Genomic DNA, 19,729 nt, shown 5'->3' with positions numbered 1-19,729 from the left:
TTTTCTTGAATTCAGATAATTATTATGAAAAGCAATTTTGTGTTATACTTTAACGATGTAATATTCTTGAAATTTTTTGAAGCTTGTAGGGTCATTGACATAACCTTATTTAGCTCTTTAGGGGCTAAATAAATAATAATTATTATATAAACAAATATATGAATATATAGAATATATAAATAAATATATAAGTAATTTAGGAAATTATGTCAAAGAGTTGACTATTTCTCTTCTGTATTAAGGAGTAGAAATATTTTGGAAGACTCATGGAATCATATTAGCTTTTCTGGCCTATTACTTTTATATCATGAATCCTGAGAGAAAAAAGAGTTTCTGGGGCATCTGGGTAGCTCATTTGGTTAAGTGTCTGACTCTTGGTTTCTGCTCAGGTCATGATCTCACAATTTATGGGTTCGAGCCCTGTGTCAGGCTCTGTGCTGACAGCACAGAGCCTGCGTGGGATTCTGTCTCTCTGTCTCTCTCCCTCCTTCTTTCTCTCGTCCCCCCCAAAATAAATAAATAAACTTAAAAAAAATAGGAGTTCCTGTGCCTACTTTTTTATGGTGTTTCTTAATTGACTTACTGAGATGTTATCTGGCTTTTCTTGCTGTGTTTATATCTGCCTCTAATACTCTTCTAACATAATACTTTTAATCCGGGTTTTAGAAATACTTTTTTAGAATTTTGTGTAAAACAAGAACCTCTCAGGGGTAAATGTTGGTAAATGAATTTTAGCTTAAAGCATAGACTTTGCAGTAAGTGTTTTTGGCTACTCAGAGCTCAGACTTACTTAAGAAACTATCATTGTGCAAAACTGGTGATTGGGCAACAAGTAAAGAGTATTTTTACTTTGAATTGTGCCAGTTTGCTTTTAAAGAATCCTAACAAGTAATTTGGAGAGTAACAGTTAAGTGCCTCTTTTTACTTTTGGTAGTTTTTTGTTTTGTTTTCTTTTGACTTTGTTTTTAAAATTTTATTTAAGTAATCTCTCCACCCACTGTGGGGCTTGAACTCAGGACCCTGAGATGAAGAGTCACATGCTCCTCTGACTGAGCCAGCCAGGCCCCCTTACTTTTTTGTAGTTAATGAATATTTGTTATCTTTTGGAGACTTTATTTTTAATGATGTAATGACACCTGAAGCCGTGGCCAGGTTGTCATGAAAGAGAAAGTGAAATTGGTGGGTTACTAAAGAGGCAATAAAATTAGTTGCTTAATAGGAATTATTCTAAAAGGTTATTATAAATTTGTTTTATTTTTCTAATTCATTCATGACTAACATAGATCTCTCAAGTCACTGGAAAAAATTCTGAAGATTAAATAGTATTATTGTTTTATTTTATTGAGAGAGAGCGCACAGGTGAGCGAGGGGCCGAGGTGGGGGGGGGGCGGTGTTGAGAGAGAAAGAGTGAGAGAGAGAGAGAGAGAGAGAGAGAAATGGGCTTCACCCGAAGTGGGGCTCGAGTTCACCCAAAGCGGGGCTTGATCTTACAAACCGTGAGATCATGACCTGAGCTGAAGTCAGATGCTTAACGACTGAGCCACCCAGGCACCCTGACAGTGACTTTTTTTAATGTGATGGCTGCCCTGAGTTTTCTAGACGGAATGCGCACTTTCCTTTGCCAGAAAATGCATGCAAGCATTGTAACAGCAAAAGGAAGTTGAAGGAGGAAAGGAAAGGAAAGGAAAGGATGAAGCATATTAGAAACCATCCATCTACATTGCTGAAATTCATCACTAGCTGAAGTCGTGATAAATTGGAAATATAAGTATTTTCATATTGTTTGGACTTGACAGCAGATAGTGCCGGTGCAAAGTTGTTTCTTTTCCTTTGTGGAAAAAGACTGACTTTTCAATTCCAAAGGAAAGCAATCACCTTTCCAAGTGTATTGGTTTCCTCTTGCTGCTGTAACATTTTTGCTTCAAACTTAGGGGTATAAAACAACACAAATGTATTCTCTTGCAGTTCTGGAAGACAAGTCTGAACCTCCTCTGTAGTTTAATCTCCCTCTGCCCCACTTCATAAGGACACTGTGGTTGCATTTAGGGCCCTCCTAGATAGTCCAAGACAATCCCTCCAACGAGAGATCTGTGATCACATTTGCAAAGTCCTTCTTGCCATAGGAGGTAACATTGACGTGGTCCAGGCATTAGGGCCTGGACGTGTCTCTCTTTGGGGTGCGTCCTTCAATCTACCACAGTGAATGGGACTCACTGTGCATGTCTTTCCTGATAGGCTTTTCTCCTCACCCCGCCCCCAGCACCCTCGCTCAGACTTTCCTTCCTTAAATTTTTTAAGCTGAGTAGGTCTTTCTGCATATCCGCTTCTAGCTTGTCTGTGCTACATGTCATAATTAGTCTGTAGTCTCAGGCAAGTGGCACCACGGTTCATGAGCATTGGGCCATCTTCAGAGGAATTAAATCAGACTTGGGTGACAGAGACCTGGACAGGGAGGAGTTGTCCTAGGTTTGAGTTTCAGCCCTTCCATTAAACCGTGTAATTTTGAACATGTTCCTCCCAAGTCTTTTGTTTTTCATAAGTAGAGTATTTCTTACAGCTACTTATTATTTTCAGTCATTTTCTGTTTCTTCAAATTAATATTGAAGACTTCAGTGCTTTGTGGTTATTTTAAAGGTGTAATTAATTGTCTTCTGAATTTACTAGTATCTGACTGTCTTCTAGAATTCTGTAACCACTATTTTTTTTTTCCTCCGGCCATTTTATACTGTTTTCCTGGGTATCTAGTTTGAAGTTTGAAGTATTGTCTGGTTTCAATTAACAGGAGGATCGACTTTTTGTGGCATTGCATCACTGTGTCTGATGGGTAAACTAGAAGAAGTTTTTTCAGAAAAAGAATTGAACCGGATAAAGAGGTGGTGTATAATGAGGCAACAAAATGGTTATCATGGAAGACCTAATAAGCCCGTAGACACCTGTTACTCTTTTTGGGTAGGAGCAACTCTAAAGGTAAGAGAAAAAAAGTCAAATTGAGAAACCTGTGCTATGTGTTGATGTAAACTGCGCTCTAGAAGGTTTGGTCTTTGTCATGTTCATTAAATACTGCTACATTCTGGGACGCCTGGGTGGCTCAGTCGGTTAAGTGTCCGACTTTGACTGAGGTCATGATCTCGCGGTCCGTGAGTTCGAGAGTCGTGTCAGGCTCTGTGCTGACAGCTCAGAGCCTGGAGCCTGTTCCAGATTCTGTGTCTCCCTCTCTCTGTGACCCTCCCCCGTTCACGCTCTGTCTCGCTCTGTCTCAAAAATAAATAAATGTTAAAAAAAAAAAAAATTTTACATACTGCTACATTCAGGCCGCTTCATTTTTTCTGCTGCTCAGGCAAAGCTACTCTATGTATGGCTTTTTCCATAGAGTTCATTACCTGTTGTGCTTCTTGAAAATTTCCATTCTTATAAAACTTAAGTGGCCTAGAACGTAGTAAAAAAGCGTAAGGTACAAGGTATAAGGTCGTAAGAAACTGGTTACCATAAATGACCAGTGGTCTCTCTAGAGTAGGGCTCTGTCTGAACGTGATCCCAAAAAAGGCTTTATGGGAAGTTATTAATCTGAAAGGATAAACCATGGGTCATTTCTTTAAAAACTATTTGTGATTTTTAGTTTATCAGTTTATTTGCCTAACCCCAACGGATTGACATTTTTCTCCATCTCTTACCTTTTGTCATACCTAATGCCATAAGGTTATGAGCCACTAAGTACCCACAAGTTTTCTCTATCTTGAAGTTGCCTTTTCGCTTTTAAAATACATAGTTTAATTCTGATACTCTGAAATCTAACAAAAGTCCATTCATCTTTTATGTAATATCCCATTTTCTAAAATTCTGAAATTCTGAAAACAGAATGATATAAAACTGAGTATATCTCCCTCTCCTCACTTCTATTGCCATTCCTCAAGTGTACCCCTTTGATTTTAATTAGGGAAAATCTCAAACATATTCAAAAGTAGAACAGTGTAATGAACCCCTGTGTGTCCACAGCTAGACTCATCAGCTTTTGTCACAAAGCCAGCCAGTCTTATCCATATTCCAGCTCCCTTCCCTCCCCATCACTGTATTATTTTAGGGCAGATTCCAGATACCATTTTTCATATTATCTGGAAAATTTTCAGTGTAATTCCTGACTAGAAATAACTTTCTAAGAAACAAAACTATGGTGTCATTATCACATCTGAAAAATCAACCACAATTCCATGAAATCATTAACTATCTAGTCAGTGATTATGTATATTTCCTATTGCATCACGTCAAGAGGCACATAATTTCTGTTTATCTCCCTGTGATCAAAGTGCTCCAGAATCGTCAAACCTGATTTATCTACCGTAAAGTTCCCCATCAGCGTTTTTTTTTTCTTTTATGGTGGCGTACTATACATAATATAGTATTTATCAGTTTAACTATTTGTAAGAATACAATCTGGTGGTATTAGGTATACATTCACAGTGTTATGGAACCCTCACCACTGTCTATACCCAAAACTTTGGTTATCCTCAGTATAAACTCTGTACTCGCTCCTTCCCCTAGCCCCTGGTGACCTCTGTTCTACTTTCTATGAATTTGCCTATTCTTGGGACATTGTATAAGTGGCATCACACAATATGTGTCCTTCTGTGTCTGGCTTATTTCACTTAGCATAATGCTCTCAGGATCCATCCATGTTGTAGCATATATCAAAATTTAATTCTTTTTACGGCTGATTAATATGCTGTTGTACGTTTATACCACAGTTTATTCATCTGTTGATGGACATGGTTTATTTCCACATTTTAGCTCTTGTGAATAAGGCAGCTCTGGACATTGGTGTACAAATAACTGACTTCTTTCATTTCTTTTGGATATTAGGAATGGAATTGCTGGATCTTATGATAGTTCTATGTTTAACTTTTTGAGAAACTGCCATACTGTTTCCCACAGTGAGGGTGTGCACCATGTTACATTCCTGCTAGCGGTATATGAGGGTTCCAGTTTCTCTATATGATCAATAACGCTTGATTTTTCTGTTTGGTTTTGGTTTTTTAATGGCCACGCCAGTGGGTGTGAAGTGGCATCTCATTGCGGTTTTGATTTGCATTTCCCTAATGATTAGTGATACTGAGCCTCTTTTGATGTGCTTATGGGCCATTTGTGTGTCTTTGGCAAAATTTTTATTCAGGGACTTTGTCCATTTTTTAATCATGTTGTTAGGTTTTTTGTTGATGGGTTGTAGGGGTTCTTCAGGCATTCTGGATATTAATGCCTTATCAAGTTCTGTGATATACACCTATTTTTTTCCCATTCTGTGGTTGCTTGTAACTTTGTTGATGTTCTTTGATGTATAAAAGTTTCTAATTTTGATGAAGTCCAGTTTATCTGTTTTTTTCTTGTGTTGCCTGTGGTTTTGGTTGTCCTATCTATGAAGTCACTGCCAAAGCCAATGTCATAAAGATTTTCCCCAGTATTTTCTTCCAAGAGTTTTATAGTTTTAGCCTTGAGTTTTAGGTCTGATGCATTTTGAGTTAATTTTTGTATATGGTATAAAAATGAGAGCTCAACTTCATTATTTTACAGGTGGATATCCAGCTTTTCCAGGACTATTTGTTGAAAAGACTGTTCTTTGTCCCATTAAATGGCCTTAGGACCCTTGTTGAAAATAAGCTGAGCATATGCATGTGGTTTTTTTGGTTTTGCTTTGTTTTTGGTTTTTTTGTGGGTTCTCTGTTCCTTTGGTCTGTGTGTCCCTACTCCAGTCTCCTCCTGTTTTAATTATTGCAGCTTTGTAGTAAAATTCAGAGCCAGAAAGTATGAGTCCTTCAACTTTATTCTTTTTCAGTATTGTTTGGGCCCTGAATACAGGGCACCTTGCAATCTCGTAATGAATTTGAGAACTGGCTTTTCCGTTTCTTACCAAAAAGGCTATTGACATTTTGATAAATATTGCATTGAATCTGAAGATCATTTTTGGTAGTATTGACTTTTAACAGTGTTAAATCCTCCTTTAATGAGCATCCATTTACTTAGATCTTTCATTTCTTTCAGCAGTATTTTGTAGTCCTTGATCAGTTTATTCCCAAATATTGAATTACTTTATATGTCATTGTAAATAGAATTGATTTCATAATTTCTTTTTGGATTGTTTGTTGCTGGTGTATAAAAAAACCTCACCATTTTTTTTTAATTTTCTTTTTTTAATGTTTATTTATTTTTGAGAGACATAGACAGCATGAGCAGGGGAGGGGCAGAGAGAGAGGGAGACATAGAACATGAAGCGGGCTCCAGGCTCCAAGCTGTCAGCACAGATCCTGATGTAGGGCTCGAACCCACGAGCCGTGAGATCACGACTGAACTGAAGTTGGACACTTAACCGACTGAGCCACCCAGGCGCCCCTAGTTTTTTTTTTTTTTTTTTTACAGAATCATTTTAACAGCCATTGGGGTTAACATATTTTATGTTGTTAATGTTTAACAAGAGCGCAAGTGGGGGAGAGGGGCAAAGAGAGGGAGGGAGGGGGAGAGAGAGGAAAAGATGGAGGGGGAGAGAGAGAGAGAGAGAGAGAGAGAGAGAGAGAGAGAGAGAGAGAGAATGAATATGAATCCCAAGTAGGCTCAACGCTCAGCACAATTCCTGATGCGGTGCTCGATCCCACAACCCTGGGATGATGACCTGAGCCGAAATCAAGAATAGGATGCTCAACCAACTGAGCCACCCATGCCCCCCAACATATTTTATGTTTTAATCTAATACATTGTTCTTTTTGACGCTCAGATTGTACCATTTTTAGCCAGTTGAAGCTCCTTCATGTTGGCTCTTGACTCTTTTGGATATGACCTTGGTACCGTCTATGACAACTTTCTGAAAACAACCATTTTTAAGCATCTTTAAATTTTTTAATTCTTACGGATATCACCATAGCTTTAACTGATTTTTTTTTTTAATTTTTTTATTGTTTATTTTTGAGACAGAGACAGAACATGGATAGGGGAGGGTCAGAGAGAGGGAGACACAGAATCTGAAGCAGGCTCCAGGCTCCAAGCTGTCAGCACAGAGCCCGACGCGGGGCTTGAACCCCCAAACTGAGAGATCATGACCTGAGCCGAAGTCAGACACTTAACCGACTGAGCCACCCAGGTGCCCCAGCTTTGACTTTAACTGATTTCTTGACTTGTCTTTAGACATTATCTTTGATTCCTCACATGAAAAATGAAGATTTAGCCTTCCTTTTTTAAAACAAATTGTTACTGGTTATTTATTTTTTAGTTCTGAACCTTTTCCTCTTTACACCTTTTAATTCTGTCATAGTACCTTTATTTTTATAATGTCAAGTTACATATTTTTTTCAGCAACAATAATCACATATTTTATGTTTTGCCTGTAGGTTGATTACAAAATTTGAAAACTAAAGGGATGGCCCAGTCTGTTCAGTGTCCCCAACTTTTGATTTCAGCTCAGTTCATGATCTCATGGTTCATGGGTTCAAGCCCCCATGTGGGGCTCTTGCACTTGACAGCATGGAGCCTGCTTGGGATTCTCTCTCTCTGACCGACCCTCCCTCCCTCCCTCTCTCTCTCTCTCTCTCTCTCTCTCTCAAAATAAATAAACTTAAATAAAATAAAATTAGAATACCAAGAATCATCACTTACTGTGACCATGTAAATATTGTTTATTGCTGAACCAAGTACAATGTTAAGATTATATAGTTTCTTCTTTTTATGTAATGACCTATATGCCACTTGATGGAAAATCTTTCTAGCTGGTGGATTTCTTTTTTAATGTTTACTTTTGAGAGAGAGCGTGTGCATGAGCGCATACAAGCGCAAGTGGGGAAAACGTGGCGGGGGGAGGACAGAGGATCCGAAGTGGCTCTGTGCTGACAGCAAGCAGTGAGCCAAGCCCAATGTGGAGCTTGAACTCAAGAACCATGAGATCATAAGCTGAATTGAAGTGTGACGCTCAGCCAGCTGAACCACCCAGCCCTAGTTGGTGGATTGTATAGAGTCTCTTTCCTTACATTGTATTAACTAAGTTAAAAGAGTGAATAAGTATGTTTCTTATTTGTATCATAATTGTTCTAGGCTTTGTTTTTCTTTTTTTGAGAAATGCTTCTTTAATCACTAATATCTTGTATGGCTCTCTGATTTATTAACATACTTTCAGCTGCTTTGTGTCTTACAGAAGTTTTTTGAACTCCCTTGCTACTACTCCACCCCCACCCCTATTCATGGTTTGATTTATTCTTTTTTTTCTATTTAATGGGATCTTGAGAGAGATCACAAATACATGTCCTAAAACTTAAAGCTACATAGTTTTGTTTTGTTTTTTTTAACGTTTACTTATTTTTGAGAGAGAGAGAGACAGACAGATGGTGTGAGGAAGCGAGGGGCAGAGAGAGACGGAGACACAGAATCTGAAGCAGGCTCCAGGCTCTGAGCTGTCAGCAGAGCCCGACATGGGACTCAAACCTGCGAACCGCGAGATCATGACCCGAGCCGAAGTCGGACACTTAACCGACTGAGCCACCCAGGTGCCCCAAGCGACATAGTTTTTTTGATGCTAAAATTACACTTCCTGATTATAGAGCTTTAATTTTTTACTACTCTCAAAATTGTCCATAGCACCGGGTTAATAATTTCTGTTGCTCTTTTTTGAAATATTTTTGGTTTAAGTTACTACCAGCATATAACAAAGAGCCTACCATAAGAATTGTAAAAGCCTATCATAAGAATTAAAATATGGGTACATAAAATTGCACTTTTAAGATGACTGATTAAGGGGCACCTGGGTGGCTCAGTCAGTTGAGCATCTACCTTTGGTGGGGATCCTAATCTCGTGGTTCATAGGTTCAAGCTCCGCATCTAGCTTGCTGCTCTCAGCCTGGAGCCTGCTTGGGATCCTCTACCCTCACCGCACCCCCACCCCCACTCCCGCCCTGCCGGTCTCTCTGCCCCTTCCTCTCTCTCCGTTTCCCTCCCTCCGTCTCTCAAACATGAAAAAAATATTTTTTTATGACTGATTAAGTTGAGCAGATTGGGAAAGTTGTGATTTGAACCTAGCTGAATGTGATGCAAAGAGATTAGTTGGGTGTGATTCAGAAAATGTAAATCGTGAGTAGGTCAAGGAAAGGAGAGTAGTGATCAGATGATAAAAATGATAATGTGGTTAACTGATTCTAAGTGCTCAAGTCTCCAGAGGCCTGCTTTAAGAGCCTTAGTTAAACAAAAGTGTATTTAATTGATGTGTATCTGAAAATTGAGCCAAAGGTCAATATGGAAGTTGCATGCAGTAAATGTATGTTTTTCCTGTCATTTCAGCTTCTGAAAATTTTTCAGTACACTAACTTTGAGAAAAATAGAAATTACATCTTGTCCACTCAAGATCGGCTCGTGGGAGGATTTGCCAAGTGGCCAGATAGTCATCCAGGTAATTGTGTATAGGGCTCTAGAACAATTTTACTTTTGTTTGTTTCTTGAGTAGATAGATCTTCAGGCATCTTTGTCAGAAAGGGCATAAGATAGAAAATTTAGCCACAGTTGTAAACTTAAATAATAGTTTTTAAAAAGGTAAATTGTTTAAGTTTGGGTGAAAATGTATCATGTTGAGGGGCATAAAGGAAAGTTTGGGTTATCAAGATGTGTTGGTATCGTTTGTCTTTTTTTCCATTTCATTTACCAAACTTTTCTTTCGTTTGAGGCAGTAAGGCAGATGGTCTGAATTGGCCCTGTCCGTAATAGAGGATCATTTGGTCCGTCCAGAATCTAGCTGTCACTAGAGCTAAGTAGAATAAATGCCTAAATCCATAAGGGAACCGGTTCTTATTTCTGTTCAGAAGGCACTAAATCAAAAATTTCTAATCCTGAAGTTAGGTGTCCCTCACTGTCCAAACTATTTTCTGAATTTTAGCAGATTCAGGTTATTGTTTTTAGAAGAATATTTTGCTATTCAAACTCTTACCATTCATTGTCTAAAACTCAAGAGCCACATAGATTCAGACGATGTGATATTTATCGTTTTCCAAACTCAGGAATGACGAAGTAACAAACAAAAAGATTCTTGTATTTAGTAAGTACAGTTGATCCTTGAACCACACGGGTTTGAAGTGCACCTGTCCACTTATAAATGGAATTTTTCAATAAATATTGCACAGTATTGTAAACGTATTTTCTTTTTTTTACTCTTGTTTATTTTGAGAGAGTGTGCATGTGCGAGAGCAAGCAGGGGAGGTGGGGGAGACAGAGAGAAAGAGGGAGGGAGGGAGGGAATCTCAAGTGGGTTCCACTCAGTGAGAAGCCCAAGTCGGGGCTTGATCGCATGACCGCAAGATCCTGACCTGAGCTGGATGCTTAACCAACTGAGCCACCTAGGTGCTCCCCTTTTTGTTATTTTCTTAATAACATTTCCTTTTCTTGAGCTTCCTTGATTAGAAGAATATAATACATAATATGTAGGACATACAGAGTATGTGTTCACTGACTGTGTTACCTATGAGGCTTTCCTGTCAACAGTAGGCTGCCAGTAGCTAACTTTTATGAGAGTCCAACTTCTATGTAGAGTTTTGACCGCACAGGGTGTCAGTGGCCATAACTGCTACATTGTTCAAGGGTCGATTGTACTTTCAAATGGGTTCTTTAGAAATAACGGATAATCTTTATTAATAATGACATTTTTTAAAAAATGTAGATAATTCTGCCATTTCCCAAACCTAGACAGATTTCATTCTAAGCTGCATACTCTGATATAAAACAGCCTGCTCCGTTACTCCTCAGATGCCACCTACAGGCCCCTCAGACCCAGCCTGCCAACTGAGCCTGGTCTCTGTGCCCCACCCCACCTCAAAGCTTGAGTGGCCCCAGGCCAGGTTCAGGCCTACAGTTCTGCAACAGTCTTAGTATCATAGTCTTCCTGCTTCTGGTCTAGTCCTCCTCACGTTGACACTGTGCATGCGTGTGTGCGTGTGCACGTGCTTAAATGACAGGGGAAAGGCCACAGCTTTCCTCAGACTCTCAAAGGATCTCTCATGCAAAAAAGGTTAAGAACAGGGTGCCTGGGTGGCTCAGTGGCTCAGTCAGTTAAGCGTCCAACTTCCGGCTCAGGTCATGATCTCACCCCGCACCAGACTCTGCTGACAGCTTGGATCCTGTGTCTCTCTCCGTCTCTCTCTCTTTCTCTCTTTCTCTCCCTCCCTCCCTCCCTCCCTCCCTCTCTTTCTCTCTCTCTCTCTCTCTCTCTCTCTGCCCCTCCCCCACCCATGCTCTGTCTCTCTCGCTCAAAAATAAACATTAAAAAAAATGTAGACATCAGTAAATATATTTTTTAAAAAAAGGTTGAGAACGTCTAATCTGAACTCTTAAAGCCATTAAAATCATCCAGAGACTCTTAACTCCCTGAGTGGGTTCTTCCGCATGGCCCACAAGGGCCCTCCTGAGATCTGGCTCCTCTCCCACCTCTAGTGTTATTCTCCAGGCCTGCCTGCCCCTCCCCATTATGTTTTCACCTGTAGCAAAATTACTCTATTGACAGCCTTCCCAAAAGTCAGTTTGAAAGTTTGCTATAAATAATTCAGAGCATTATGGATGAGCAAGTTAATAAAATATTAGCTATAAATATATGAAACTAGATACAAGGAATGATTGTTTTTATAGCATTGCAGTAGAACCATGGTTTTTATTATTAGTTTAGAATCTCTTCAGGTCATCTCCATTAATAAAACTGCTATAGTCGGAATATGTACTTGAATGAAAATAATAAATATGGGGCTCATCAAATCAGACTTTTGTACCTGAAGCAAGCAGAAATATTTCCTCACATTCTCACTTACCTGTATTTTCATGCAAAATATGTTTTTTTTTAAGTTTGTTTTTGAGAGAGTGAGAGAGAACTGGGGAGGGGCAGAGAGAGAAAGAAATCCTAAGCAGAGCCCACTGATGCAGGACCCAAACTCATGAACTCTGCGATCGTGACCTGAGCCATAATCAAGAGTCAGACATTCAACTGACTGAGCCACCCAGGCACCCCCAAAATATGCTTTCTTTTTTAAAAATGTACAGTGCTTTTAATTTCTAAAGCAAAAGAATATTTTTTTCCAGTTTTATTGAGAAATAATTGACATGCATCACTTTGTGAGTTTAAGGCATACAGCATTATGGTTTGATTTACATTTATGTGAAATGATTACCAGAATAGGTTCGGGTAGCACCCAGCTTCTCATGTAGATGCCAGAAAAAAAGAAGAAAATAATAAAGGGCAAACAGTTTATTTTGTGATGAGAACTGTTAGGATTAACTACCCTAACACATTTCCTGTACATCGTACAGCAGCCTTGGCTGTAGTCCTCATGTTGTACGTTACATCCCCAGTACTTACTTATTACTGGATGTTTGTGCCTTTTGACCACCTTCCTCCAATGCCCCGCCCCAGCCCCCACCTCTGGTAAGCACGGGTCTGATGTCTTTTTTTTTTCTAAGAGTTTGGTGTCTTTTTTTTTCTTAGAGTCCACATAGAAGTGAGGTCATACAGTATTTGTCTTTTTCTGACTTATTTCACTTAGCATTACACCTTCAGGGTCCACTAATGTTGTCGCAAGTAGTAGGATTCCCCCTGGTTCTTTATGGCTGAATCAGGTTTCATTGTGTATATACTGCAAGTTCTTTGTCCATCTGTCAATGGAGTGTTAGGCTGTTTCCATATCTTGGCTCCTATAAATAATTCAGCCGTGTACATCAGGGTGTCAACATTAAGTTATTGTTTTCATTTCCTGTGTGTACACCCTCATGAGTGGACTTACTGGGTGGTGTGGTAGTTCTGTTTTTAATCCTTTGAGCATCCTCCATACACTGTTTCGTGGCTGCACTGATTTACACTCCCACCAGCAGCGCAGGAGGGCTCCCCTTTCTCCACATGCACACCAGCATTTGTTATCTTTTCTCTCTTTGATGATGGCTGTTCTAACGGGAGTCACATGGCACTGTGGTTTTAATTTGTATTTCCCTAACGGTCACTGTGTCCACTGATGTCGAGCATTGGTTGGCCTTTTGTGTTTCTTCTTTGGAGAAATAACTATTCAAATCCTTTGCCCATTTTTCAGTTGAGTTGCTTGGGGCTTTTTTTCTGCTGGGTTGTATGAGTTCTTTATTTGTTTTTATAAAGGGAAATAATATTTTTAAATTTGGTATCTGTAGGGGCACCTGTGTGGCTTATTTGGTTAAGTGTCCAACTCTTGATATTGGCTCAGGTCAAGATCTCATGGTTGTGGGCTCTGCACTGAGTGGATCCTTCTTGGGATTCTCTCTCTCCCTGCCCCTCCCCTGCTTGTTTGTGCATGCTCACTCTCTCAAAATAAACAAGCTTTAAATAATTTAGTATCTAACTATAGCTATAAATATGTTACAGTATTACCTTAAGAAAACAGAATTGATGCCATTATTTTTCATCAGGACTTGAACTATTTTGACAAATAATGTACTATTTTAACAAGTAGGAATAGGGAAATGACAGTATCTTAGAAAGCATTTCTTTTTTTTTTTTCCTATTAAATGTTTGTTTATTTTGAGAGAGCACGCGCATGCAGGAGAGGGGCAGAGAGCGAGGGAGAGAGAATCCCAAGCAGACTCTGCACTGTCAGCGCAGAGCCCAGTGCGGGACCCCATCCCACGAACCTTGAGATCATGACCTGAGTTGAAATCAAGAATCAGATGCTTAGCTGGCTGAGCCACCCAGGTGCCCCTGGAAAGCATTTCACACATAAACCTATTTGAAATACATTTTGAGTATTTACAATAAATTTTTAGAAGAAAATTCTTGAAGCTTTTTCCTAGCAATCAGTTGCTAACTTTAACATTTGTGTAAATACTTAAATTTAATACTTTGTACAGATGTGGTAAAATGTCTCCAGAACTTGTACACTGCAAAGCATAGAAAGTCTTTGTATAATAAATTGAATTTATCTGGAAGACCTATTCACAGAGCCTTTAGGAAAATCCTTTTTAACAAGTCTTTAAAATTAGCTTATTCTTGGTTCTAGTAGATTTAGTAGGAGATTTGACACGAAACAATTTTATATACATTTACAGAAGAAAAGGATGAACTTTTATTATGAAGAAACTATATACTTCAGCATCTGACATGCTTTAATACACATACAGATCAGGAAGTTTAAAAAAATTTTTCTCTTTGAGGTTTGAAACAATTAAGGGCTGATTCATTGGCTTTTACAAAAATCTTTTTGAGAAAAAAATGTTTTATTTTTATATTACGTGGAAAGTAGAAGATCCTATTTTATGTTACTCTGGATGGATTTTGTTTCTCTTTCAGTTGCATTTTTCCCTAGAAAAGTTCCCTCATTTTTAGACCATAAAAGTTTCCTCCTTTCTAGACAAGTTTTTAGAGTAACTATAAGGAAAATTAAATAGAACCGGGGAAATCAGATTTATTTTTTTGTGGTCTGAAAACTAGAGAAAAGCGAGCCAGAAGAAACCTAAGCAGTCTGTGAAAAGACATTAAAGAGGATTGATATGGGCCTCTGTTAGTAGAATAACTTTTTCACTGATAACTTTGAGTGAGCACAGCTGTCATTCCTGTTTTGAAAAGTAAATGATATGTTAGTAAAACATTCTCTTTAATTCTTTTGACAAAAGTTTGAGTCGGGAAGGTGTTTTTGAACATCCGTAGCTCTTGAGGCCATAAATGATGGCTTGACAGCTACAAAGTCTGTTTTTTGTAGTATTCCCATAACTGCAGAGCTCTGAGCTCTTCAGGGTCCATATAAGGCTGTCCAGCAGGCAACAGCCATGTGATTTCAGTGGCCACGTGAATGGAAGAGGGCCAGTGCCCCCTGAAAGATGGGCACCAGTAGTGAGGCCAGTATAAAAGAAAGGTTATGGTATTTATAACCACATAGAATGTGAGTTTGTTTTTACTGTCAGGTCAGACATTTTTTGAATGACTGACATTCCCCTAAATAGGAAAACTAAATATGGTACAGCATTCCAGAACGGATTATTTTGTTTAGGCTTCTTTCACTGAACACAGTATTGGGATAGTACTTACTGGTTTAGGAAATGTCAGAGGTACAACGTAGTAGGGAGGAGTATTGCTACTTACAGTCACAGGGTTATTTTCATTTTTAAGGAATTTTTTTCCTTTTATGATACACAGTTAAAGCCCCTTGTTTCTGTTTTCTGTAGTAAGTGAAAGGGAAAACCCACTAAGTGAGAAGTCTTGTAGCACGGCTCCTCTCCTTGGTGTTTTCATCACAGAGGATGTTGGGAGTGTCACCTCCTCATTTGAGAACTCTTTACCTTTGTTAGTGGTATTTTCTTGAATAAAATATCTGATTTTGGTCACCTTTTTTTTAATTGGTGTTTTCAGAGATTGAGAAAGCAAATGTTTCAAGAACTGCATTTAACATTTTTCTAAATTTAATTGTTATGGGCTCATAGATGTGTCGCTGTAATACTTTGCAACATATACAAATAAGAATGCCTGTTGTGATTAAAACAAAAAAAAAATGCTTTGTTTTCAGATGCTTTACATGCATACTTTGGGATCTGTGGCCTGTCACTAATGGAAGAAAGCGGAATTTGCAAAGTTCATCCTGCCCTGAATGTAAGCACACGGACTTCTGAACGCCTTCGAGATCTCCATCAGAGCTGGAAAACCAAGGACTCTAAACAGTGTTCCGAGAATGTGCACATCTCCACGTGACTGACTTCCTTTGGGGGGTGGGGGGGAGTTTGTAGCATAACTGTAGCTCAAGGTTCAAAGCCATGTATAACCAAGTGTGCTCTTTTCTTAAGAGGTAGAGTCTCACAGTCAGATTGCGTGCTGATGTCACTTTGGAATATGGTCTTGAGCCAGTAACCTTTGGACTGGGTTTCAAGAAAATCTTTGTTGAAGTTTGAACCACAGCGGACTCTGTTGTGGTTCTTAAATGTTTATACTGTATTTCTAAGAAGTTCTTTGGGCAAATTAACTGTATGTATGTAGGTTATCTTTTTAAAAAAACTCTTCAGTGCGAATTGTATCATACTGTAAAATGGACACAAATCTTCAGAACAAGTTTACAGTTCACAGAGCGTTGATAATCTGTGGGTGAACACTTAGTGATCATTTGAAAAGCTTGCCAGCTGATGGTAAAAAATTGCTTTAATGAATGAAGTATTTAGGATTCTTTGAAAACAGATGATTCCATAATTTTTAAAAAGAAGAATGACTTATTTTGTCTTATTAAGTAAAGTGTGCCAGTAAACGTACGTGGCCTATATAAATGAAATTAACTTCATAGCAAGGATGAATAGGCTTAACTAATATAGTAATTTTCTAAGTGGACATTGATTTAAGAAGACTATTATGTAACTAAGGAAAAAATAATTTAACTGTATGTGATTGTGAATGAGAAGGTTTTGTGCTATGTGGGTCACTTATTTAGATGTTGCTGGAGTGAATAACAGGTTTGATTTTAAGTTCATTATTAGTTGCTTTTCCTTTCTGGGGAGAAAACAGTCATCTAGAAGGAAAGACATCTAGTGGTTTTGTTTATGTTTCTGAAATATGTGATATTGTAAATTATACTTGTACTTTTATAACAGAGTTATTTTTAGCCATTTAGATTTTTTTTTTTTTTAGTTTGTTGCCTCTAGTGTGTTAGTGGTTCTGATTTCACACTGACAATTTTCTAATTTTTTCAAAGCAAATAAGTAAAAATCTCAGTAAAAAAACAGAACCACTAAAGTAGATTTAATGGTGCAGCTCCATACATGGTCATTTATATTTTTATATTTTCAGGTAAGTGGAAGGGAAACGTTCTCTTTAGGGGTTAAGGACTGGGATTTCGCTTTTGTTCTTTCAGTTTTATTTTCTTAATTCTTTGAACTACCTAATTGTAAAGGAAATGGCATAATAACTCATCTTCATTCGTGACCAGTTTATCAATAAATCACTTCCATCACTGTTGTTGAATGACGTTCAAAGATGTGAGACGAGTACCGAAATGGAGAAGATCTCTTCACTAAAGAAGCTGGGTTTAAGTTAAAGTCTTGGGGATTATAAATCTTGAGTTATTCTGCAACTATCAGTACAAAAACTAAATTACTAGCATTACTGTTTAGGAATTAAAATATTTAAATTTTAATTTATTTCCTAAATTGGAGGGAGAAATACTCTTTTTTTTTATTTAAAAAAAATTTTTTTTTTTTTTCAACGTTTATTTATTTGGGACAGAGGGAGACAGAGCATGAACGGGCGAGGGGCAGAGAGAGAGGGAGACACAGAATCGGAAACAGGCTCCAGGCTCTGAGCCATCAGCCCAGAGCCCGACGCGGGGCTCGAACTCATGGACCACGAGATCGTGACCTGGCTGAAGTCGGACGCCCAACCGACTGCGCCACCCAGGCGCCCCGAGAAATACTCTTAAATAATGGTCCTTCCAAAGGGAAATCTGGTATATGCTTGGAGAAATGATTCATTTGTAGTTGGCATGTTTAGTCTTAAACCTCACCTTGCCAAAGTCAACTTTATTGTGTTTTTAATTAGAAATAAAGTCCATTTTCTGATTGTGGGGAAAATATAAGCTTAACAAGAGATGTTATCTTTCGATGAGTTATTTCAGTTGCTACTATTTAAATCCTGGCAAATTAAAACATCCCCAAACTAAGTCACTTCCTAAACATTAGAAGTTAAAATAGCATATATGATACAGCTTTAGATCTGTTACAAAAAGCCCTGATTGCTTTTTCTGAATTGCCATCAGTGGTTAGAAGGTAAGAAAGTTAGTAATAATGGTAACTGTATTTGTAAATGCGAGGGAAGTCCAAGTTTAAAAGTATTTCATAAAACTATTAAGGAGTATCTCCTAGCTCCTTGTATAATTTAATAGCATGAGATTATAAATTACATTATGATTCTGAATGGGGCCTTTTTATGAAACCTTGTGGCCCAGTAGGTGTTTACCTTCCATAGCAGCGTGCCGACCGAAACAACCCAGTGAACCTACAGAGAAACTACTCCTGTTTCTAAATAGTTATTTACAAGAAGAGTATAAACTAAGCGATAAGTAATATTTCACGTATATGCTTTGTTCTTTAGCAGTGCTATTACAATGAGCAGGGAAAGAGGAAGTCCACAAGAACTCTGTTCCCTGTGTTCTGCCCCTACCCTGAGTATGGTATTTTTCAGATGTTGGTAGAAGCTTTGTTTAGAGCATCTGCAGGAGAACAAGATTCATCAGGTCACACAACACAGTTCAACCTATTCATCATCTGCAGTGTCTTTAGATTTGACCTATACTGTGTGTGTGTGTGTGTGTGTGTATTAGATCTTGAAATAGCTATTCTTTAATTTCAGTTCACATAGAGGTTTTGATTACAGTGGTAGATAGTTTGGAAATGGTCGCACCTGATAATATTTGAGAGTCAGTTTAGTAAGGAGGTGCTCTGGAGTGTGATGAGTTGGGTTTAAATCCCAGATCTGCCAGTTCAGCAGTATGATCTTGGACCTGGGAGTGGGGGGGACTAATTCCTGAGGTTATTCAAGGATTAAATGAGATAATGCATATAAAGCATTTGGCATAGCACCTGAAATCCAGTAAATTTCTAAGTATAATTTCTGTCACAACCATCATAAAATGATTGTTACTGAAATCTCTTCTGTAATAGAGCTTTCACAGGGTTAAGCTCCAGGAAGATGACAGCAATAGTGTACTTTCTGAGCCTTAGCATAAGAATACAGGGTAACCAGGATAGCCCCAGACCCCGTTCTACAAAACTAGATGACAGTTGTCCCCATGACCCTCAAGAGTGAGGCAAGCAAGGAAGGACAGACCACTGACCGACAGATAGTTTCAGCGTCTGCCTGTGGGGAAGGGGAAAGCAGGCAGCTATTCGCTGACAGCACGGTTTCTTGGCAGCCTGGCAGGGGGCCTGTCACCAGAAGCAGAGACTGGCCAGGCTCCTACAGGTTCCCTCCGCCGGTGGGTGTGCCAGCAACGTAGTGAGCTGGGCCCCGGGGCTGTATATGTCTCAGAACTGATGACACAAAGCCTGGCACAGGGAGAAACTGCTGAAAGTAGGATTTCAGCTGGACAGGACAGGTAAGAGAGGACAAGGAAAAGAGAAAGTCCAGGTCAACGTTGAGAAGGAATGTCACTGGTGATGTCCTGTCGATTACTTTCTCAGAATGAACAAGAAGCTTTAGGACAGGAGCTAAGAAAAACCCTAGAGCACTCCTCTCTCCTAAAAAGTACAGGAAAACTTCAAACAACAAAAACTGTGAGAAGGATTACAATCAAATCTCCTCCAAAGACAAAATAAGAATAAACAGGGCAAGCACACCAGAAAGACATGACCACAGGGCTGATGAACACTTCAATATATTTCTTTTAAAAAGCAGTTAGGACAGGAAATTTATACTAGTTAGAACTGTAGCATTAAAAATGGAAGAAGCTGAAAATTAAATCTTAAAAACTTGGAGCAGAAAAGCAAACCAAAAGAAAACAGAAGAAAGGAATTTGTAAAAGGGAGAGAGGAAAATTACCACCACCTAACCTATTCAAGAACAAAAGGTTGAAATGACATGGGAGAAATAACCATAAAACAGGAGAAATTTCAAAATTCTAAGACTACTTTAAATAATTTTATACAATCAGAAGACTAACTTTTCTTAGAAAAACGCAAATTGAAATTGCCAGGGTTTACCTTGTAGATACAGAAATTTAAATCAATTATCATAGAAGAAACTAATAGAGGACTCCTT

At 38.6% G+C, this 19,729-nt stretch overlaps 1 protein-coding gene across 2 annotated transcripts in view; it reads left to right on the top strand.

Moving 5' to 3' along the window:
- PGGT1B (protein geranylgeranyltransferase type I subunit beta) overlaps window positions 1–16,939 on the top strand; it is a 62,648-nt gene extending 45,709 nt beyond the window's left edge. For both annotated transcript variants that reach the window (XM_047083504.1, XM_047083497.1), the window contains 3 exons: window positions 2,783–2,967; window positions 9,298–9,406; window positions 15,504–16,939. In XM_047083504.1, coding sequence (XP_046939460.1) covers window positions 2,783–2,967; window positions 9,298–9,406; window positions 15,504–15,685 — 476 coding nt within the window. In that variant the 3' untranslated portion in view covers window positions 15,686–16,939. The remainder of the gene's footprint in view (window positions 1–2,782; window positions 2,968–9,297; window positions 9,407–15,503) is intronic.
- The last annotated feature ends 2,790 nt before the right edge of the window (window positions 16,940–19,729 follow it).

The sequence above is a fragment of the Lynx rufus genome, unplaced genomic scaffold, assembly GCF_022079265.1.
Source record: "Lynx rufus isolate CCGP_SWC_20201006 ecotype Redwood Valley unplaced genomic scaffold, mLynRuf1.p SCAF_1, whole genome shotgun sequence".
In the NCBI taxonomy this organism is placed as follows: Eukaryota; Metazoa; Chordata; class Mammalia; order Carnivora; family Felidae; genus Lynx; species Lynx rufus.
This window is presented reverse-complemented; position numbering and strand designations above follow the sequence as displayed.